At 39.3% G+C, this 24,169-nt stretch overlaps 1 protein-coding gene across 8 annotated transcripts in view; it reads left to right on the top strand.

Moving 5' to 3' along the window:
* The window catches only part of ZEB1 (zinc finger E-box binding homeobox 1), a 129,118-nt gene extending 105,240 nt beyond the window's left edge, over window positions 1-23,878 (top strand). For all 8 annotated transcript variants that reach the window (XM_040546487.1, XM_040546485.1, XM_040546486.1 and 5 more), the window contains 6 exons: window positions 1,617-1,778; window positions 5,762-5,964; window positions 10,919-11,024; window positions 12,547-14,357; window positions 15,906-16,086; window positions 21,419-23,878. In XM_040546487.1, coding sequence (XP_040402421.1) covers window positions 1,617-1,778; window positions 5,762-5,964; window positions 10,919-11,024; window positions 12,547-14,357; window positions 15,906-16,086; window positions 21,419-21,957 — 3,002 coding nt within the window. In that variant the 3' untranslated portion in view covers window positions 21,958-23,878. The remainder of the gene's footprint in view (window positions 1-1,616; window positions 1,779-5,761; window positions 5,965-10,918; window positions 11,025-12,546; window positions 14,358-15,905; window positions 16,087-21,418) is intronic.
* Window positions 23,879-24,169: the final 291 nt, after the last annotated feature.

The following is a 24,169-nucleotide window of genomic DNA, read 5'->3' as shown; positions in this document are numbered from 1 at the left end:
TCTGAGTCCCTTCCTCATAAAGTGCTATTGAATTTTGGCTAGGTTAAGTATCCCTGTGAAAGCCTTGAAGATTTTCACACCTCTTTATAAATTACTTTGCTCTTCAGCACTTGAGGCCTTAACTTGTAAGTGCTGGTTTAGCCAGAGAAGTCCAGGTCTCCTCACCCTGGAGGTGCAGCAGAGCAGTTCCTCCACAGCAGCTTGTCTGCTAACAGCTTCAGCAACAAGAGCAAAAGGAAGTATAACACTGATCTTATGTGTAGAATGCAACTACAGGTCAATAGATAGTGTTTTAAACCTAATAAGGAGTATAACAAAATAAACCCAAGCTAGTGTTTTTCTTCTTCTCAACTCCTCTATTTTTACTGATTATACAGAAAGCAAAATAAAATTTGGATCTTCAGGTTCAGGATCAAAACAAGACAGATGCTTTGTCATTTTATTATACTCTGCTTTGGTAATGTTAAAAAAAATTAATATAAAACCTCTGCAGTTTCTTAAGATTTTTATGCATCATTTTTTAATGCCCTTAACACTAAGTAGTTTGATATTATCAGGGTAAACCTTACGTACAAAAAAAGGTAGATGTGTTGATGTGTTAGGCTAGTTTCACACATTCTTTTTAGTTGCAATAAAAGCAGGTCTTCTCAAAAAAAGTACAGAGAAGTACCGTATAGTACATTAGTCTATATATGAGAAAGACTGTCTTGTGTAATAAAATGATTGTGTCAAATTGCAAATTGAGTATGAGGCTTCACACTGAGAAATGAACCATAAAACCTTTCCTTCCTATTAAAAATACACCTCACATTTTTAATAGTAGAGGAGATCTGTCATGAGTTAGTGTGTCACAGACACAGCTCTCACAGAATGTTCCACAATGGTAAAAGCAAACTCTATGAAAAATGTATTTAGGCAAACACGTGCTAGCAAATATTTATTGTACAAAGCATTAAGTAACATATTTAATGTGTTATTTGTTAACTTTGAAATAAAGTTTTTTAAAGAAATTGTTCATTGATTTTTTTCTTAAGTTTTTAATTGGAAAATCTTGTAGAATGTTAACTCGATCTGAAACCTTTATGACACCCATTTCCAGCTCCAGAGAGCAAGCCGCTCAAAGTTCAGGTTTGGTGTGTTTCAGCCAGCCAAATTGTTATGCAGAGTTTGAACATCCTCTGGGCTTGCACTAATGAACAGGTCTTAAAATAACATTAAAAAATATGTCTTGAAGGCAACAAATTGACTTTTTCAAATGTAGGAGCTGAGACTTTAAGGCTGTCTTTCAAACTACAAGGGCTAAATTGTGATTAATATTGCATTCAAGAATTTTAAGGAAGTTGAAGGGAGATACATGTGAAATGATAAAAATATAGTGAAGTAAAGAAACCAGTTGTATTTTCAGTCAATTTTTTAAAAGTCGTTATGCCACTGTTTCTCTGTTTTAAAACTTGGCATATTCCTATATCTTAAGGAGCTTGACCTATACTAGTATTTGTAAAGAGCTTTGTAATCCTTGGATAGAGTGTGATTTGGAAATGTGAGTTATTGAATCTCGTTTATGTTCTTTTTAAGGTCTTCATTTGACATCTTGTATGTTGTTTTTGTACTTTTAGTAAAAGAAGATGAATGTGATTCTGATGCAGAAAATGAGCAAAACCATGACCCTAACGTTGAAGAATTCCTTCAACAAGAAGATACAGCTGTTATCTACCCTGAAGCACCTGAGGAGGACCAGAGACAAGGCACACCAGAAGCTAGTGGTCAGGATGAAAATGGTAAATATGCCACCAGCTCAGTTCTTTCAAAATAGGTTGTACTAACTACTTGACGACAAGATTCTGTTGTCTTTCAAAATATAACAATGCATACACACATAGCTTTTGAAAAAAAAAATAAATTAAATCTTAGTTAAATAGAATCATAGAATGGTTTGATTGGAAGGGACCATAAAGATTACCTAGTTCCAACCCCCCTGCCATGGACAGGGATGCCACCCACTAGATCAGGTTGACCACAGCTCCATTCAGCCTGGCCTTGAACACCTCCAGGGATGGGGCATTCACAGCTTCTCTGGGCAACCTGTTCCAATACCTCACCACCCTCTGAATGAAGAATTTCCTCCTAACATCTAATCTAAATCTCCCCTCTTTTAGTTTAAAACCATTCCCCCTTGTCCTATCATTATCTGCCTGAGCAACAAGTTGCTCTCCATCTTCTTTATAAGCCCCCTTTCAGTATTGAAAAGCTCCAATAAGGTCTCCCCAGAGCCTTCTCTTCTCCAGGCTGAACATCCCCAGCTCTCTCAGCCTTTCTTCATAGGAGTCCTCCAGCCCTCTGATCATCCTTGTGGCCCTCCTCTGAACCTGCTCTAACAATTCCAAATTCATCTTGTGCCGGACTCCAAGTGGGGCCTCACAAGGGCAGAGCAGAGGGGCACAACCACCTCCCTCCCCTGCTCGCCACCCCTCTGTTGATGCAGCCCAGGATGCAGTTGCCCGTCTGAGCTGCAAACTGCAAATACTGAAGAGATGATGGGATCATCTTGCAAAAAAAAACACTACAACTTGATTTTATGAAAGAAGATGTGCGCTGTGATTCAGTAGTATGGGTACCTAAATGGTAATAATCTTCAGTAATTGGAAATAAAAATCAAGCTTTCATAAATCCATTCAGTAGCATTATATGAAAGAACAGAACAAACATTCATAAAATACAATGAGACTGAATCAAGAGAGGATAGTTTTATGTAAGAATAATTTAGGGGGAGATATAACACGTTTCTTTTTATATTTCTGAACAAAATACCCAAAAGAATGTACTAGGTAGAAGTTCTTTTATTAGATAGTTGGTCTATGACAGGTTTTGGTTTTTGTTTTTCCTTAAAAGACAGCAACAGACAAAAAAGAAATATTGCTTACACAAAAATGTTTATGTGAAATAAAGCAATGGCCTGTTGTTATTCTTCTTAATGGAAGCCCATTAAGAAATACTGACTTTCAAGTAGACATTGAAAATATTATTTCATATTGGAATAGGAAGTTTTTATTTTATTATGACTTTTCTTTGCTCTTAGTTAACTGTTCCAGCTTTATAATTTTATATGGTACAAATCAATGCTCTATATTTTGTTATTTTTAAATAATTAGGAAAACTAATAACTAGTAGTGTTTTAGACTTAGAGGAAGAAAAAACATCTACTTAAAGTTTAACGCTTAAAATGTGCTTCTGAATGAGATGTCAAGACAGACTTTGTTCATTTCTTCATCATGGAACACGTACTTGAAGACAAAGCCTGTTCAGATTGGTTTCGTATTCTGCGCTGTGCCTTTTTGACATGTTCAGCTTTCATAATCTGTGAAAACTCTGGAGTTTTAATCGGATTGTGTTCCTTTAGTGGGGGTATTTAGGATTTTCAAAAGAAAATAATATCTACATAAAGGAATTAGAGATGTCATTGTGGCTGTGTTACTGTACTTGAGTCTAAGGGATATCAGTGAAAGGGGCAATGCTAACAAATCTGTTCTGTTCTTTCAGAGAGTTTGTGGTAGAAGAGATTCTCGCAAAAAAAAAAATTAAGTAAATTAAAATATTTAGTAAATTTAGACAGTGTACCTGCCTACCTATATACAGAAGCAGGACATGAATTTCTAATATTTTGTGTTTTACTTTTGAGGTTTTGCAAAATTCAAATAAGATACATGCTCAACAGTAGCATCTTAAAATTATAATTTAATTAATGTAAAATTTTAATCTGTGGTTGCAGCGGCACGGATTGTCAAGTTAGTTTTACCGACTTGCAATATGATTTCCATGTAATCATTAAAAATACAAATTTTTATTAATAATTTAAATTGTACCTACCTAAGTAGGTTTACAGGAAAGTGTTCTGAAAATCATGATGCTGAACAATGTTGTTCAAAGTTTTAGTTATTTGGAAGAGAAAATGCCAAAAAATGTCATGATACTTGCTAAAGATTTATGCTTCAAAACCAGGGGACTGGACAAGTGAAGTCACAGAGAACTGGAGTCATAAGTAGTGGGCTTTGCAAAACCACTGCCATTTCGACATTTGCTCCAATGGAAGCAGAATTTAACACACTTTTGACATTTCCCCTGACTTGGATTTATGCTGAAATGTAGTATTCTTTATATGATGTGAATAGACTTGTAGATGGAAAAAAAAAACAATTGAAGGGAAGCGTACTATATCCACACATACGGGGATGTATTCATTTCTGGAAAACATACCTAATCTGGGAAAATAAGAAACTTAAATGGGTAGAACTGCACCAAAATAAAAACAGTGAAATGTGAGGATTACCTGGCCTGTTCTCATAAGGAATGAAAAGGATCCTTTATGACAGAGAAGGTGCTACTTGTAAGTGTTAATGAAAACTGGTCTGACTCTTCCTTTTTTAGTTTTGCAAGAGCAATTGCAGTAAAAATAAAGTCAGTAAATTCCACACAAACAAAAGGAATTGCTACTTTATAGAGCATATAATCAATCTATGGTAATAACTGCTGGAAGAGGTCACAAAGATAAATAATTCAGAAGTACTTTAGAAACTACTGGTTAATTTTAGGAGTATTAATAATGCTTATAGTTCAGCAACTTAAAATGACAATCTGTACAAATTTGAACCTCATGATTCAGATCATAAAATGATAATCTGTGAGGACATTCCACCTTCCCCTCCTGCTCTCACTTAGCACAGTGGATAGGTGCATCATTGCAAAATATGTTTTCCCTTGAAGCATGGAAGGTTAGGATGGTCATTAGAGGATACCACACCTTATAAATAGTACAGCAAGTACAGCAAACCCTGCTTTTAGGTAAGCACATTTTCATTAATCTGTAAAGTAAGATGTAAAGTAAGAATCTCTGAGGAAAAAAACAATTCTAACATAGAATCAGTTACTACATATGGGGCATAAATATATGCTTGGTAAGAAGAGATGGAGTTAAAATTTCATAAATGGTGACTTCTCAGAAATATTCTTGTCAAATTAATATTCAGCTTTAATTTGATTTCACTTTTTACTGTACTGACACAGAAGTAACTTCATGAAAGCCAGTAGAGTAAGATCCATAGGTTATATTAAAATCATATTTATGGCATCACATTTGATTTGATCTCTCCTTTCTGTCACTTATCCCCTTCTCTTGCAGACACTGTGTCCTACTAAAGGGTGCGTATCTGTGTATAACTAAGATTATAAACCATGTTTCTATTCTCCTTCCTCTTACAATTTTGTGTTAAGAGAAAAAAAAATTGTTCTCTGCAGGAAGCAAATACTGTTTATTCCTTAGGGACTGAAATTGGATGACCATTAAATGTTTTAGTGCTAGACTTAATTTGTAAACATGATTTCAGGGTTGCCAGTGATTGGGCTGGCCAAGTCTACAAGGATTACTGGATCTTCAAACACGTTTTACAATTTTCAGAGTACTTTTTAATCGGAAGTACATATGCAGGAGCTCTGGTGCTGTGTAGCAAAGTCCAACAGACTTAGGGACAGAGGTGTGGCTCAGTTTGGTGTCATTGTGCTGACGTCCTCCATAGCATACTGGGACAGCTGCATCCTACTGCAGTTAGAAAGGTAATACCTGTGGAAAAAATATAAATGGTCATTATTCCTTTTTCTAAAACAGATGGAGCTTCCTAGCAGCTGCATGTTTTCTTACAATTACAATCAGTGTAGGTAAATTCAGAGCTTACAGTTTATTTAAATACGGTGTGTTCTCTCTCCTGTGTAGGAACGCCCGATGCATTTTCCCAACTGCTTACCTGCCCGTATTGTGATAGAGGGTACAAGCGTTTTACCTCTCTGAAGGAACACATTAAGTACCGCCATGAAAAGAACGAAGATAACTTCAGTTGCTCCTTGTGCAGTTACACGTTTGCGTACAGGACTCAGCTGGACCGCCACATGACATCGCACAAGTCGGGACGAGATCAGGTAAGTGCCACTGGGCTGGAGGACTTGCTGTCTTCTGCAGCAGTGCCGTGAGTTGGTGTGTGAGCAGAGATGTCCGTACAGAGCATGTCAGATACTCATCTCAGAGTATTCGCTGGCTGGAGTCCCAGTCCTGGAGCATTTACTTAAGCTTGCTGATGAAGTCAGACTTTCTCCCTTGCTATCAAAGGATGAGATGTGAATTCCTGCGCTTTCATTCATCGACGCAGTATAATTGGGTTTGAGTTTTAGTTTTCAGAAGTGCTTTATTGCATTTACAGGTGATTAGGTTTTTCCGTTCATCGCCTAACATTACATAAGAGTTGTGACTCAAATTTAATCTCACATCTTTAGAGAAATACTTATATTTTTCTTCCATATATCCTGTTTGGCCGATTCAAAATTAAGTGTAGCCATTTTTGCCCTGAAGAAACAATCCATTGTGTTGATTCATTTGCCTGAACTGTGAGATATAATTTATAAATATGACCCATGCTATAAGACAATATACAAAAAATTGTTCGTGCGTAAATTACAGTGTTTCAATACTAAATAAAGCAATAGAAAGGGCTAAAAATATTCTGAGCTTGTTTTCTCTGGTTCATTGATTAACCCAAGGGCATGGTTCCTTGAAATGCCCTGGTGAGTTGGCCACCTCATTACTACTGAGAGACCTGAGGTTTCCCTTCCCTTCCCTTCCCTTCCCTTCCCTTCCCTTCCCTTCCCTTCCCTTCCCTTCCCTTCCCTTCCCTTCCCTTCCCTTCCCTTCCCTTCCCTTCCCTTCCCTTCCCTTCCCTTCCCTTCCCTTCCCTTCCCTTCCCTTCCCTTCCCTTCCCTTCCCTTCCCTTCCCATTTTCATTAAATTGAAAAGCTGAAAGCTGTAACATCCAATAGAAAAAAGGAGATGCTCTTTTACGTATTGCTAACCCCTGTTTGACAAGCTATTACTAAGTCAAAGAGTTCAACAAGGTTAAAACTGTAGTGTCCTTCTTTACATCTGAGCGAATACATTCAGGACAAGTTTTTACAAGAAGTAAGGGCAATCTAGTGGCAAGGGTTTTACTGTTTCGCAGGGTTTGGAATAACCTTGCCAGCATGTTCTGGCAGGGCAGCTCTTGTTTATTCACAAGTATTTCCCCTGACCAATTCATTTCTGCCTTGCTCTCTTATTGGCTTGGCTTCCACTTTAAAGCTACTATCATCTTATATACAGCTTATAATTCTGACTAAAATCGATGAGAGCTTTTTGTAAAGTCTTGTTGCTGTAAGCTACCACTTTTATTTTCCATTTTTCCAACCAGAAGCCTAAAAGTAGAAGAATGAAGTAGTTGGGAGGACTTCCCATTTTTGCATATAGTTTGAAAGAAAAGAGAAAAAAATACCAAGTGAATAAACAGTCTCAGAAGAATTGCTAGAAAATGAAACGTGTTGCTGCAGGAAATGTTTGAGATATTTTAATGGGCTTATACTTCTGAAGGACATGACTGCATTTGATAAGCAGGAATATTGTTTCTGTGAAGTATCTGGAACTCAATATTCACCAGATTACATGTGATTTTCTAGAGCCGTAGCCAGAGTCAGAACTATAGTAGTGCAGATACTTGGTAAATTTGAAATGCTTATTTGTTTATGTTATTGTCACAATGTTGTCATGTCATCAGATTTGCTTCATGCACATGGTTACATCGTTTGTGTAATGGAAAATTGAATTTTATCTATAGTAAAGTATAGGCCTCCTGGCCATGGATCTTCAACAGCAACATCTTCAAAACTTAACGTTTCCTGTTCTTCCTTACTCATAAAGGACGTACCCTGAAAGCAGATTATTTGGATAACTTTCTGTTAGCTGATCAGTGGCCAGCATGTGACAGTTTTATAATTGGAAGCAGTGAGCAAAGATAATTTCAAGTGTAGTGGAGGCAGCGGAAGAGGTATGTGCAGGCTGTGCCTTCCTCTGAGGAAGGGGCGAACATGGCAGGCTTTGCTTCTGCTCCGGTGGAGAGCTGAGCACTGATCCTGCACCTTCTCCTCCATCCCTCTCCTCCCTGTCCCCCGCTTTCCTCATACTGCTGTACACTTGCTCTGGCACCAGCTAAGGGTGAGTAGGCAGCAATGGTGGAAGTGTATCACCTGCTTTCACATCTGATCCCCCAAAGAGATGCAGTATGGATAAATGCTTCCTGTGTTTTGTTTTTCTTCTCATCTATCTACAAAGCACCCAGAGCTAGTCTGTTAAAATTCCATATTCCCATGGACGCAGCTGATGAATGACCATTCAGAAGACCATTACCAAATTGTCTGTGAAAGGCCACCAATTTACCTGTGATTCCTATTTTCCAAACAACTTTTCAGGATTCCCATTAATGGTTTCATTTCTCTAGTATGAAGAGAATGGACTTCTGTCCAAAGCACAGTAAATATTTGATGTAGAGCTCTGTTCGTGGCTACTTACAGACCTTAAGGATGATGTTTCTTCTTTCAGTCCTAAAAGAAATGCAGAAGATTATGGTCTGAATGCTGAGGTTAACTCTTAATGAACAGAAAACAGCAGTTATGTACAGTGCATTAAACAATATATCACACGTCAGAGACACAAAGATACAGATTTAACAGTACTGGAAGAGGTAAAAACATTTGAATCTGAGAAAATGAAGGTGAAAGCATCACAGATGGTACTTCAGAGAAGAGTCATGATTTCTCAGTAAGTTCTAAAGAAGATTCTGCAGTGTACCTCTTGAGGATATCCCAGATTTAAAATAAATAAATGAAGTGTAGGAGGGACAGAGATAAGAGAAAGCTGAATAAAGAATTATAAATATAAGAAGGTAAGGCAACGCAGATGGAAATGCTACCTAGCAGAAGGCTCAAAGCGCTGAAAGCAGCTTATGGCTGTAACCAGGAAAACAGAATGACTCATTACAAATTTGGTAAAAGAAATGTGAGCTTCCATGCCAGGGAAGCGGCACGTTGAATTTTAAAGACTGGAGCAGAAATATTTTTGACAGCTTGAATAAATGTAGTAATATTTAGTATTAGTATGTATGTAGTCCAGCATCTGCAGTAGCTGTTTGCATGCTGAGATCCTTTAACTTGCATAATCTCAAGTCAAACAGCAGTAACTGATTCTCTGCAAGCTTAAGTAAATCCTGACACGGTTCCCCAGACCCGGTGAAGCTGGATCATTAAAGCGCAGTGAGTCAGCCACAATCTTCTAGAGCATCATCTTCAATGTACGTAGTGAAACAAAGCTCAGATGTGTGGACTAGCAAAAGACAGCTGACAAATGGGGGAGCAGGGGTCTAATCAGGGTAAATCGGAGTGGAGACCTCGCTGCGGAGACTTGGAGAAGGCTGAAAGGAGAGCGCACAGAGGTGGATCTGAACAGGATCTGCTGAGAGGTGAAAACTGCAGCTTAAACAAATGCTTATCCCGAGAGAAGTGCAGAATTAGAGTACTTGGAAGCAATTTAGATTATCCTTTTTCAATTTGTCTTTGGTTAGTGTCTGTATCATGTAAAGTAGGACAGGGTACAGAACAGGGGGCTTGAACGTTTGGACAGCACACCTCAGAGCAGAGTCCTCAAACTCCCTCAACCAGCAAACTCTCGCAGCTAAACATTCTCAAGACCATCGCTCATAAATCAGGGCAGGAACGCCACCCTGCCTTCCTATCCATCCCCCCCCTTCACCAGCAGAGCCCTCGACCCCCAGCAGGCTCTTGGGGAGCAGTCCCAGGGCCGGGCAGGTCCCTGCTCAGCCGGTGGCCACCGCAGCCCAGCCGGGTGGGCAGAGGATCCCCACCGCAGCCTCCCGCAGGGGAAGTGAATGCGCATCAGCTGCTGCGTGCTGGCTGCCCGCGCACAGGCTGTTTCCCCGGCGTACGTGAATAGCTCTGCTAATGAGTTTATGAAAATGCTCGCCAGTTGCCGAAGGTTTGCAGCTGCATCCAAATGGTGGTAGGGTATCTCTCTGCAAAGTTAGCTCCGCTTAAAAAGGAGCTGCTGCTGTTATAAAGACACGACTGGTTGGAACAGCAAAAAAACTTCCATTGCTCTATTTTGTGTTGACAATCAATCAGCTCCATGTTCTAAATCACATGCAATTTTTGTCTTTAAAAATACACATGTAAAAAAAATTAAATCGAGCATATATATTTCACATATACAGTCCATATATTTCCCTGCCTTTCTTTGCTTTTGTTTTTTCTTGTTATAATGAAAAAGCTATATTAAAAGTAATTTGATTAAAATTTAAAAGTACTTGACAATAAATGCTCCCAAAAGGTGAAATATAACAAAAATAATTACAGAGCTTCAATGCAAACAGTGAGGAAGTGTGATGTTGTGTACTTGGGAAATCTCTCGATATTTATTTTAATTTAGTTTTTTGCATTTATTTTGAGAATTAATTGTGACTGAGAGTGCCTTTGTTGTCACTGAGCCATCTTCTCTTGAGCAATCCTGTGGCACCATTACATAAAGGAATCCAAGGCCAACAGTAAGCACTGGAAGCATGTAAATGGAAAAATCAAGTCACCTGATTAAACTTTAAACAGGCTTTTATATGCTTTAATGTTTCTCTATTCTGTGTGACATTCTGTGGTTGGTGGGCTTGGGGTTTTTCTTGGTTTTTTGCTTTCACAAATTGAATTAGCATACATCTTGGAACTTCTTACTCATATAGCATGTCAGTACAAGCTTCATCTGAAGTTAGGAGGAGGGGCAAATACTTTTTTTCTTTTTACTGTACCAGATTTATTCAGAAGATACACATGGTTCAGTTTCAACCTGACTTCTAATTTGTTTCTTTTTCATGCATAACACATACCACCTTCAGTCTCTTAAAATTATGATTGATTATTTTCAGTTTTGTATTGCATTTTCTCTGTTAGAATGTGAAAACACGAGTTTTTTTCCAATATGCTGTTCTGTGCAATAATGATATTTTTTTTCTTACAGAGACATGTGACGCAATCCAGCGGTAATCGAAAATTCAAGTGCACTGAATGTGGAAAAGCTTTTAAATATAAACATCATCTAAAGGAGCACCTACGAATCCACAGTGGTAAATAAATCAAGCATTGAATTATGTACTAATGTTACCATTCCTACTTTCTATAACTTTGATGAGATATCAGCCTTGTAAGTCTAAGTTTAAAATACGATGGGTGTTTCTTTTTTCTTCCTCTGAGATTCTGCACCTACTGACCGCAGCCTTCAGCTGTGTGCAGAAAGTAAGTAGGATAACTCAAGAGGATTTACAGTTGCAGCTTGAGCTCTGACACTTAAGGAAAACTTCACTTGTGACAGAAGAAATGGGGGCATCCTTCCAGTCCTTTTCACTGGTCTGGTTTTTCTCAGTGTTTGCAGACCACGCTGCATGTTATGAGCCTTGCTAGAAAATTTTAGTTGATAACAATCAGGATATAACAACTGTGCTTCCTACTGTGGCTGTGATTTTCATCATTCCACAATAGTGATATTAAAATAGCCTTAAGACACAGGTCTGAAATTGTGATACACTGTCACAACAGTTTCAATTTGTAAGAAATTAACATGTAGTATTGTATATTAATATTCATTATGTTATATAATAAGTATACTTCGGTCACTCAGAAGAGCTTCTTATTTTCTCTCTTTAACCCAAATGTACCCACTAACAGTAAGTCTGAAAACAGGGCGTTAGGCCATCTTTTCCCTTCTTATTGGTTGCTCAGCCATGATAATAGCAATTAAGAGCACCTTACTCAGAAGTCTTCCCTCAGCAAACATCAAATTCATTTCATTTCCACAGAGTACTGTCATCTATGTCTGTGCATGGGAAAGCTTCAGCCAACGCAGTTTTCATTCTGAAGAAAGCCAGCTGTTCTGGCTCTTTCCTTTTCCTCTGTAACACAGATCCCCTGAAAAGTCAACTCTGTGGGTGTAACGATTGCATATTTGTATGCATCTTCCTGACCATTTAACCTGATACTCATCTCTGAAGGCAAACAGACATTGGTCTTATGCATGGTTCTGGTTTCCCTTTACCTAAACTTCGCTTGTTTATATTCAGCCGATGAGCATTACAGGAAAATACAGATATTTTGTATTTGTATTTGCTGCAGAAAAATGCAGCTCCTTATTTAATTATGATTTACATTTATGCCATTTGTATTTTTCTTTGGTTAAACATATTCTGCTTTTTTTCCATTCTGAAGTGTTTAATGCTTCTTCTGACATTAGTAATATTACTGCTGGAATGGAGTTTAATGAAATCTGCAAGTATTGTGTAGACTCATTCATGTGATATGTAGGCAGTTACTGGGAAATACCAGAATGTATCATGATCACGTGGGTGCCATCCTTTGTCTACTATTGGACCACAGTTAAACTTACCAGAGATCCTAGGATCAGAGCTAGAGATGATGTAATTGCTTTTGGTGTTGAATGCACTGTAAAGAATTTTTTACTCTAGGACTCTTTGAAAGCTAATTTTGATGTATTCTTTTCTGTTTACTGTGCTTGATAAAGTTACACTGTAACCTGATGAAACATTGCATGCACCTTTTTTCTTCTCTCTTTTTTTTTTTTTTTTTGATCTTCAGGAGAGAAGCCATATGAGTGCCCAAACTGCAAGAAACGTTTTTCCCATTCGGGTTCATACAGCTCACACATAAGCAGTAAGAAGTGCATTGGTTTGATGCCCGTGAATGGTCGAGCTCGGTCAGGGCTCAAGACGTCTCAGTGCTCCTCCCCTTCCCTTTCTGCATCACCCGGTAGCCCAGCAAGACCACAGATACGACAAAAGATAGAAAATAAACCCTTGCAAGAGCAACTTCCTGTTAACCAAATTAAAACTGAACCTGTGGATTATGAATTCAAGCCCATAGTGGTTGCTTCAGGAATTAATTGTTCAACCCCTTTGCAGAATGGGGTTTTTAGTGGTGGTAGCCCATTGCAGGCAACCAGTTCTCCTCAGGGTGTGGTGCAAGCTGTTGTTCTACCAACAGTAGGTCTGGTGTCTCCCATAAGCATCAACTTAAGTGACATTCAAAATGTACTTAAAGTGGCAGTGGATGGTAATGTAATAAGGCAAGTATTGGAAAACAATCATGCTAGTCTTGCATCCAAAGAACAAGAAACAATCAGCAATGCATCTATACAACAAGCTGGCCATTCCCTCATTTCAGCTATCAGTCTTCCTTTGGTTGACCAAGATGGGACAACCAAAATTATCATTAACTACAGCTTGGAGCAGCCAAGTCAACTTCAGGTTGTTCCACAAAATCTAAAAAAAGAACACTCTGTTCCTGCAAACAGTTGCAAAAATGAAAAATTACCAGAAGATCTTACGGTGAAGTCTGAGAAAGATAAGAACTTTGAAGGAGAGACCAATGATAGCACTTGTCTTCTTTGTGATGACTGTCCAGGAGATCTTAATGCACTTCAAGAATTAAAGCACTATGAAACGAAAAATCCTCCTCAGCTTCCTCAGTCCAGTGAAACAGAAGCTGAGAAGTCTGACTCCCCTGTCCCATCAGAAACTGGGGAGAACAACTTGTCTCCTGGTCAGCCACCTTTAAAGAACCTTTTATCGCTCCTAAAAGCATATTATGCATTAAATGCACAACCAAGCGCAGAAGAGCTTTCAAAAATAGCCGATTCAGTAAACCTACCACTGGATGTGGTAAAAAAGTGGTTTGAAAAAATGCAAGCTGGACAAATTTCTGTGCAGTCTTCTGGACCATCTTCTCCCGAACAACCTAAAGTAAGCAGCCCCACAGATAACGATGATCAAGCAGCAACTACAAATGTGAGTGAACCCCAGAACAGCACAAGTAATTCAGAAAATCCAGTCAATACAACAAAATCTCAGACTTTATCAGGGGGATCAACTCTGAATGGTTCACGCAGTAGCACGCCATCCCCATCGCCACTAAACCTTTCTTCATCACGAAATTCACAGGGTTATACGTACACGGCAGAGGGTGTACAAGAAGAGCCACAAATTGAACCTCTTGACCTTTCGCTACCAAAGCAACATGGAGAACTGTTGGAAAGATCTACCATAACTAGTGTTTACCAGAACAGTGTTTATTCTGTCCAAGAAGAACCTTTGAACTTAACTTGTGCAAAAAAAGAACCACAAAAGGACAACAGTATTACAGACTCTGATCCTATTGTAAATGTAATCCCACCAAGTGCCAATCCCATAAATATTGCTATACCTACAGTCACTGCCCAGTTACCTACAATTGTTGCCATTGCTGACCAGAACAGTGTTCCATGCTTGAGAGCTCTCGCTGCCAATAAGCAAACCATTTTGATTCCCCAGGTGGCTTATACGTACTCTACTACAGTTAGTCCTGCAGTTCAGGAAACACCACCAAAACAGACCCAAGCCAATGGAAGTCAGGTACTGAAGTCTGTGTGTTCCTGTGCACTGTGTATGATGTGTTCACTCTGTATCCATACTAAACTAATAGAAAATTGTTAAATTAAATAAAATGTAAACACAAACTGTCCCGTTTATTCGGTTTGACTATTAACAGGTAATAGGTGTCACTATTAACACCTTTGCAAAGCTAGTCAGCTCAGTCAGCTGGAGTCTAGACTGACAGCTGCAGCCTAGTTCTGTGCATGGACAAGTCAATTATTCACTAAATTGTGCTGTTCAGAAGTGTCTTCTTGAACATTAGTGCTCAGTATTTTAAAGACAGTTTAGTTCTCCTGATCAAAAACCGAAGTAAAGCCATGGCTTAGATTCCTTATCTCCTCTTTCCCCACATCCAGAAAATAAACCATTTGTAAGTTCTTACTATTCTTTTCACTCTGCTGTGCTTTCTTAGCTTGCAGAGTAACTGAATTCATACTACACAATAACGGCACTTTAAACAAAATTCGGAAGCATTTTCAATTGGAAGTAGGGTAGGTATTATCTTTGTCATGTACCACTCCTGTACCCTGATCGGTTCCTCCCTGGGTACCTCTAGATGTGATCTAACCAGGGTCAGTCGGGCTGAGAGATACCAATGTATATGGAGGTAGGGACAGAGCAGAACTGAACTGACTTACGTAAAGACTTAGCATTTCTAATTAAATCTTAGAAATAGGCTGTTCAGAATTTTATGCAGGCTTCTGTATAGCCAGAGACTGGAGAGCCATGAAGATTGACAGGGCTGCTTACATGTTAGAGTTTAGGAGACAGACAAAATATGAGGTAACTAATACATACATTTTAATATTCAGATTTGATAATATATGACAAAATTAATTATGTGTGTTGTGATACTATCAGTAGAAAATACTACGCTACTTACAGGTGAGCTTTAACACCTGAAATGCTTAGAAACAGGCTACAGTTACAATATATGGACAACTTTTTGTTAATGAAACATTTGAAATCCGCCATATCTTGTTTTAACTAGGATTTTTGGTAGATTTATGAGGAAAAGGGTGGTCAGTTATGTAAATTCAAATGATAAATAGCTTTTTGTGATAACTTCGCCAAAAAATCTTCCGTAAAACCTGTGAAGTAGCAAAATGTGGGGGACAAACGCTCATTCAAAAATGCAGTTAGGTATCTAATAGGCTCTTATACCTTCCAAACACTTCTTAAGGTATTTTACAGCTCTATAATCCTTTCCTTCCTAACATTGCACGTATTTTAGGGGCCTTAAAATGTGATGAGCCAGTGTAGCTGAGACCTGGTCAACAGTCAGGTTTGGATATGATTTCAGTCAGTCGCCCTGAGAATTCTGCATCTGGATGATGGCAAGGACTGCAGAGCAGATAGGTGCAGTGAAAGATTTTTTTTGACAGTTTAAGTCTAAACAATTTTGTTTGGCCACTTACTGAATGGAATGAAAATAACTGTGTAGCTTCAGCTTACATTTTATAAATTGTGTGCTGCATCAGTGCATTTTTTTATTGAACTCAATCTTTTTTTGTAATTTTTCTTAAGGATGAAAGGCAAGACACTAGCTCAGAAGGAGTATCGAATGTAGAAGATCAAAATGATTCTGATTCAACACCCCCAAAGAAAAAGATGAGAAAGACAGAAAATGGGATGTATGCATGTGATTTATGTGACAAAATATTCCAGAAGAGCAGTTCATTATTGAGACATAAGTATGAACACACAGGTACGTACTAGGAAATGGAGTTTCAGATCATTATTTTATTGTTCATGGGTAACTGATAAGCTCAACTGGAATTCAGTTCACAGAAAATGTTGTAAGAGAAGTATAATAGTCCTTATTACCATCTGTGCCCAGACTTCTTTAAAAACCCATGTTTTGTATATTTGTTTGACACAATTGTAGTTCTTTGTTTCTTAAATTTGTAAGATCTAAACCCTGAATAGAAAAATGGGGATTTTTTTCCATCTGGCTCATGGACAATCATCTGCACACCACAATCTGTAATCGAGGATTTATTATGTCTAATTTACTTTGTCTGGTTTTAAATTAAGAAAGAATATATATATACATATATTATTTACTTATTTATTAAAAAAGGACCGTATATATGTATGATACTTCACATGAAAGCCAGGCTACAAAGGATTCTCAAAGTGAGCCAAATTTGTAGTTATCTGAAGTTAATAGATATTCATGATATGTAGAATCTAACCCCAAAGGAAAACCCTTGTGGCTTTCATTTTTATTTCCAATTTTTCATAATTGTTCCTTTTAGCTCCACTTCTGCTATCCTTAGTCTTTTTTTTAAGTGTTGCTCTCTTATTTCAGTGATGTCTTCAAAAATCTCTTTTCTTACTGGTTAAGTGCCTACATTGTCTTTCTGCATATTAAGTTTTTAGTTCATTGTACTTAAATACAGAATTAAAAAGATAAAATGCTCCCCTTTGTCTTTAACATTTGATCAAGTTTCCCAAGTTGTGCTTGTTAAGATATCTTCTGTTTTCATACCTTCCCTGCTCTGAGACTCTTAACTTCTCCCTTTCATAACACAATTTTGCTTTCTGTTCTGCTTTTAAATTAAATGTTGTGTTCAGAAATGCTGCTTGTTTGACATAATTTGACAGGGAGCGCGACCAGAAAACTGCTGTCTCATTGTCTGTATTTTTTTATGTCTGGGTGAAGGCTGTGCAAAGTTGTTTTGCCTAACAACTTTGAGTGTTGAAATCAAAATAACATAACTAGGTCCGTGCTGCCTTTAAAAAAGTCTCTAAAAACAGCAGCAGAAAGGCAAGTAGTAGAGAGGCAAGTAGAAAGCAGGAAAAAAGAGCAGAAAGAGAACTTAGTCAAAGAAAGCAATTTTTTTTTTCCAGTTGATATACTGGAAGCAAGTTTTGTATGTAAGACACCCATCTGTGCCAGAGAATATTTTAGAATGGTTTTCCTTTTGCCTATGACATGCTACAAGGACTTGTACACAAAAGCTAACATAAAAGCTTAGTTGATTTAAAATTTCCATCAATGTAGAAGTGTTAAAATGGTTTTGAGTTTGAATGACATTTATTGCAAGAAAAATTCCTCATTTTGTAATTTATTTATAATCATTTTTGTTCTCAAAATTGTATCTGAGAATCCCTTTATCTTTTTATGTTAGTTATCATAGAATCATAGAATATCCCGAGTTGGAAGGGACCCATAAGGATCATCTAGTCCAACTCCTGGCACCACACAGGTCTACCCAAAAATTCAGACCATGTGACTAAGTGCACAGTCCAAACGCTTCTTGAACTCCAACAGGCTTGGTGCTGTGACTGCTTCCCTGGGGAGCCTGTTCCAGTGTGCAACCACCCTCTCAGCGAAGAACCTCTTCCTGATGTCTAGCCTAAACTTCCCCTGCCTCAGCTTGACACCGTTCCCGCGGGTCCTGTCACTGGTGACTAAAGAGAATAGATCGGCGCCTGCCCCTCCACTCCCCCTCGTGAGGAAGCTGTAGGCCGCGAAGAGATCCCCCTCAGCTTCCTCTTTTCCACAGCTTCCTCTTTTCCAGGCTGAACAGGCCAAGTGACCTCGGCCGCTCCTCATACGTCTTCCCCTCTAGGCCCTTCACCATCTTTGTAGACCTTCTCTGGACACTCTCCAACAGTTTCACGTCCTTTTTGTACTGTGGTGCCCAGAACTGCACACAGTACTCGAGGTGAAGCCGCACCAGTGCAGAGCAGAGTGGGACAATCACTTCCCTCGACCGACTAGCAATGCCGTGCTTGATGCATCCCAGTCTACGGTTGGCCCTCCTGGCTGCCAGGGCACACTGCTGGCTCATATTCAACTTGCTGTCAACCACAACCCCCAGATCCCTCTCTGCGGGGCTGCTCTCCAGCGTCTCGTCGCCCAGTCTGTACGTATAGCCAGGGTTGTCCCGTCCCAGGTGCAGGACCCAGCACTTGCTCTTGTTAAACTTCATGTGGTTGGTGATCGCCCAGCTCTCCCATCTGTCCAGATCTCTCTGCAAGGTCTTTCCACCCTCAACAAAGTCCACAACTCCTCCAAGTTTAGTGTCATCGGCAAATTTGCTCAAAACACCTTCTAGTCCTACATCCAAATCGTTTATAAAAACATTGAAGAGGACTGGCCCTAAAATAGAGCCTTGGGGGAACCCCACTGGTGACCGTCCGCCAGCCTGATGTGGCCCCCTTTGAGCCCTGCCCATCAGCCAATTGCTCACCCATCGTATGATGTTTTTGTTTAGCTGTAAGCTGGACATTTTGTCCAGTAGGATCCTATGGGAAACCATGTCAAAAGCTTTACTGAAATCCAAAAGATCACATCAGCTGTTTTCCCTTGATCAACTAGATGAGTGATCTTATCATAAAAGGAAATCAAAATTGTTAAACAGGACCTACCCCCATGTTGGCTGGGATCAATGACTGCCTTGTCCCCCAGGTGCACTTCAATAACTTCAAGGATAATCTCCATAATTTTACCAGGCGCTGATGTGAGACTGACAGGGCTGTAATTGCCAGGGTCTTCTTGCTTGCCCTTCTTGAAAATTGGTACAACATTTGCCAGCTTCCAGTCTACCGGGACCTCTCCAGATTCCCAAGACAGTTGAAAAATAGTTGAGAGAGGTCCCGTGATGTTGTCAGTCAGCTCTCTAAGCACTCTGGGATTAATCCCATACGGACCCATGGACTTGTATGGATCCAGGTGGAGCAGCAAATCCCACACACGTTCAGGGTCGGTTGGGAGTTTATCATTCCCACCGTCACGGTCCTCCAGCTCAGGGCACCCTGGGTCCCGAAGCCCATCATCAGCATTGAAGACGGAGGCAAAGAAGGCATTAAACATCTCTGCTTTGCCTATGTCCTTGTCTGTGAGGTGACCTTCCCCATCAAGTAGTGGACCTTTGTTTTCTTTGGTCCTCCTTTTTCTGTTCACATATCTAAAAAAAAACTTTTTATTGTCTCCCACAGACATGGCCAGCTTCAACTCTAGTTGGGCTTTGGCCATACGAATTTTCTCCCTACAAACGCGAACAGTGTCCCTGTATTCCTTCTATGTTGCCTGACCCTGCTTCTAGCAGCCGTACATTTTCTTTTTCTGCCTAAGCTCCAGAAGAAGATCCCTGGTCAGCCAGGCTGGCCTTCTGCCATGCGTGCTTGACTTCCGATACTTTGGAATTGCCTGATTCTGTGCTTTTAGGAGGCAGTGCTTAAAGACTGACCGGCACTGATGGACGCCAGTGCCTTCAAAAGCAGTTTCCCAGGGGACCTTGCTGACTAGTTCCCTGAGCAGCCTGAAGTCTGCTTTCCCCATATCCAGGGCTGGAGTTTTGGTGGCAGTTTTTCTTCTGTCGCCATAAATTCTAAACTCAACCACTTCATGGTCACTATGACCAAGATGGCTGCCAATTGCCACATCCCCCACAAGACCCTCTCTGTTCTCCAGCAACAGATCTAGGAGGGCACCTTTCAGAGCTGGCTCCCTTAGCACCTGCACCAAGAAGTTATCATCTAGGTGCTTTAGGAACCTCCTGGACTTGCTCACGTCAGCCGTGTGGTAATCCCAGTTGCCGTCTGGCAAGTTGAAGTCCCCCATAAGGACAAGGGGAGTTGATCTCGAGGCATCTCTTAGTTCCGCAAAGAATAATTCATCGGCGTTGTCGTCCTGGCCAGGTGGTCTGTAATAGACTCCCACAACGACATCCCCTTTATTTGTTCATCCCTTAGTCCTTACCCAGAGGCTCTCAACTTTGCCATCGCCAATTTGAAGTTCCACACAGTCCAGCCCCTGCTTCACATACATCGCTACCCCCCAACCTTGCCTACCCTGCCTGTCCCTCCTGAAGAGCCTGTAACCATCTATTGCAACACACCAGCCACAGCACTCATCCCACCAGGTTTCGCTTATGCCGATGATGTCGTAGCTGTGGGACTGGGCCAAGGCTTCTAGCTCATCCATTTTATTCCTCATACTGCATGCGTTTGTGTAGAAGCACTTCAAATGCGCCTCCCTACACGCAGCACCTTGTGGAGCCGACTGAAGGACCTCACTAGCACGCAGTCCCTCTGATTCTAGCGCTCCATCCCTTACCTTATCACCGGCGGGCCTGGTTTTATCCCTTTCCCCCTTCGACTCTAGTTTAAAGCCCTATCTGTCAGCCCCACTAACTCCTGAGCAAAAATCCTTTTCCCGCTCTGAGAGAGGCACATCCCATCTGGTGCCAGCAGGCCTGGTGTCACGTAGACCTTCCCATGATCAACAAACCCAAAGTTCTGCCAGTTGCACCAGTCCCGAAGCCACGTATTAATATGACGAGTCTGCTCGTCAACATCGATCCCCCGTATCGGAAGGACAGAAGCAAAGACAACCTGTGCCCCTGAACCTTTAACTAGTCGCTCCAAAGCCCTGAAGTCCCTCTCGGGCTTCTCCTTGCTACTTCATCATTACCAGCCTGAAAAACCAGTAGCAGGTAGTAGTCGGTGGGCCGTAACAGGCACGTGACTTTCCTAGCAATGTGTCTCACCCGAGCCCCAGGGAGGCAACAGACTTCCCTGTGGGTTGGGTCCGGTCGGCATATTGGGCCCTCTGTCCCTTTCAGAAGGGAGTCCCCCATGACAATAACCCTTCTTTCTTTCTTGACAGAAGATGTATTGATGTGGGGGGTAGGTTGCCTTGCCTTAGGCACCCTCTCCATCTGGGATGGGCTTTCGTCTACATCGTTATTTTGACTGCTATGTTCTAGAGCTTCATACCTGTTATATAAGGGTAGATGGGAAGGTGAGGTGGTGGGCAGGGACAGGGCTCGCCTACCACCCCGAACAGGAACCTGCTTCCGTTCCCCCCCCCTTGGCCTAGGTCCAACATACCCTTATACTCATATCCTTTGGTCTCATGCAAGAAACCCAGGCTGATAATACTAGGAGCAGAATGTCTTGTTAAATAAAGTTATTAATTGTTGGTAATACATACACCAACAGCATTTTATAATGAATGCATCAGTACAATTTTTTTAAATGTTAAATACAAAATGTCCAGTTGTTTGTGCTTTATTTTCTAGGTAAAAGACCTCATGAGTGTGGAATCTGTAAAAAAGCATTCAAACACAAACACCATTTGATTGAACACATGCGACTGCATTCTGGGGAAAAACCCTACCAATGTGACAAATGTGGAAAGCGTTTTTCACACTCGGGGTCTTACTCTCAACACATGAATCATCGCTACTCCTATTGCAAACGAGAGGCAGAAGAGCGTGATAGCACAGAGCAGGAAGAGACGGGACAGGAGGTCCTAAATATTGAGCATGTTGGTGCCAGGGCATCTCCGTCGCAGATCGACTCGGATGAGAGAGAGAGTCTAACCAGGGAAGAAGAGGAAGACAGTGAAAAAGAGGAAGAGGAGGAGGAAGAAAAAGAGATAGAAGGACTTCAGGAAGAAAAAGAATGTAGAAAACTACAAGAAGTAGAGGATGAAGAAGAAGAAGGGAAAACTGAAGGTAACAAGAATGATGAAGTTGTAAATCAAGCAAGCAATGCAGAAACAGAAGTTATACAGAATAATGGGCAGGTGTCAGAAGAAAAAACAAATAAAGCTTAAATGATAGTTTTTTCTATAACGAAAAAAATTGGTAATGAAGTTCATTCTATATTATACATGCTTTTCATGGAAACGCAGTAGCCTGCATACTGTGATTTCTGTTCACTACTGTGTAAAAAAATATATATTTAAAAAAAGAAAAGAAAAAAAAAAAAAGAAATCCAGGTGTGCCTGAACCTCAAACTTAGTAATTTTTCACACAGTTTTCAAAGTTAGGAACAAGTTTGTAACATGAAGCAGATTAGAAAAATACAGTGACTCTGGAAGCAAAGATTTAACAGGTTGTAGGAAACCTGATTTATTAGACAAGCATCTGGCATTGTTTGTTTTATCAGTATTAATTTTCATTCTTGAGTTGATTAATTTTTAAGCTGTACAATTGGGAGAGATTTTTATGATTTTTTTTTTATGGCAAAACATTTCCTAAATCCGCTTCAGTATTTTATTATGTTTTTAAAATGTGAGAACTTCTGCACTACAGAATTCCCTTTTGCAGAAACCTATAATGCAGTTGCAAACAGTGCTTGGCTACCTTTGTAAATTCAACCTAGAAGGTAGCGGTTTATAACATTAGATGTTGTAGTAGAGCATATTATCATTTAAAGTGTATTGTTAGCCTTAAGAAAGCAGATGATAGAAGAACTGAAGTTTCTTACTCATGTGGTTAAAAATGTAGTTGAAAAGATTGTCGTTGAGTTCTGATTGCAGGGACTAACAGTGTTAATACTGGTAAGGACAGCAAAGTCGTCAAAATCCGTGTTTGTAATTGTGTTTTGAGTATGTAGTAACAATATGAAGGATATGATATGAAGCTTTGTATCTCCTTTGGCCTTATGCAAGACCTGTGTGCTGTAAGTGCCATTTATCAGTATTACGAAGGCTCTAACCAGCCTTTATCCAATGTGTGGCCTACAATAACTAGCATTTGTTGATTTGTATCAAACTTCTAATCTAATCATGGGGAAAAAACACTTAACCATCAGAGAAGTAAGAACACTGGTATATTTCATTATTTAATTATTTGGTGGTATTTTGGGTTAATACCTGACTTGCAGAATTTCTCTACAATAATTACAAGGGAAATTTTCTAATCTGCTTTATTGCTTTATTGGTTTACTTTAATTTCAGACACATACATGACATGTTATCTGGCTCATAAGTATTTTCAAATGTTAGTTATTATGGACCCCATTTATTAACAATGTTAGCTGATTTTTACCTATCAGTATTATTTTATTTCTTTTAGTTTATAGATCTGTGCAACATTTTGTACTGTATGTCTTCAAACCTGGCAGTATTAATACCCTTCTTACTGACATATGTACCTTTTTAGTTTTAGAAAACTTTTATATTTATGTGTCTTATTTTTATATTTCTTTATTTATTACACAGTGTAGTGTATAATACTGTAGTTTGTATTAATACAATAATATATTTTAGTATGAAAATTTGGAAAGTTGATAAGATTTAAAGTAGAGATGCAATCGGTTCTCTTGCATTGAGATTTGATTTAACAGTGTTATGTTAACATTTATACTTGCCTTGGACTGTAGAACAGATGAATTAAAATGGGAATGTATTAATTTTACAATTGCAATCAATTCATTTTACCTTTACCCAGTTTTTAATATAAAGCTCTTAAATTTTGAAATTCACTGTGTGACTAATAGCATGATGCTCTGCAGTTTTATTAAGAGATTAGCCTAACCATAAAACTCTCATTTCCTTAGTAAGCCAAATTAGAATAATCTTATAAACAGTGTTGGGAACAACGTTTAACATTTTTGTGCCAATTTGTTCCTGTATTCATGTATGTATGTTACGAATCTGAAACTTCATTTTTAAGTTCCTTGTTACATCCTGGTCATTTTCTAGTTTTTTACCAGACTCCCCATCTCACAATAAAATGCGTCAACAAGTCTGACTTACTGTCATTATTCTGGTAATTTAAAATAATTGTTTTAAATTATTTCTGCGACGTTACTCAGACATGATTCTTGTTTCAGTACAGATATTGGTTTCAACTGGATGTAAGGAGCGTATAAGTGAAAGAAATGTTTGACCGTGTACACGTAAAGGGATCGCTACGTTACTTTGTTGATTGTTCAAATGTTAGTGGAACAACCAAGTTTTCAAAACAAATCACGTTTTTGTGATTTTTTCCTCCTTGATCTATATAATATACATTTTAAGGCTCTATTTAAATACGACT

Source organism: Cygnus olor, chromosome 2 (genome assembly GCF_009769625.2).
Source record: "Cygnus olor isolate bCygOlo1 chromosome 2, bCygOlo1.pri.v2, whole genome shotgun sequence".
Lineage (NCBI taxonomy): Eukaryota > Metazoa > Chordata > Aves > Anseriformes > Anatidae > Cygnus > Cygnus olor.
This window is presented reverse-complemented; position numbering and strand designations above follow the sequence as displayed.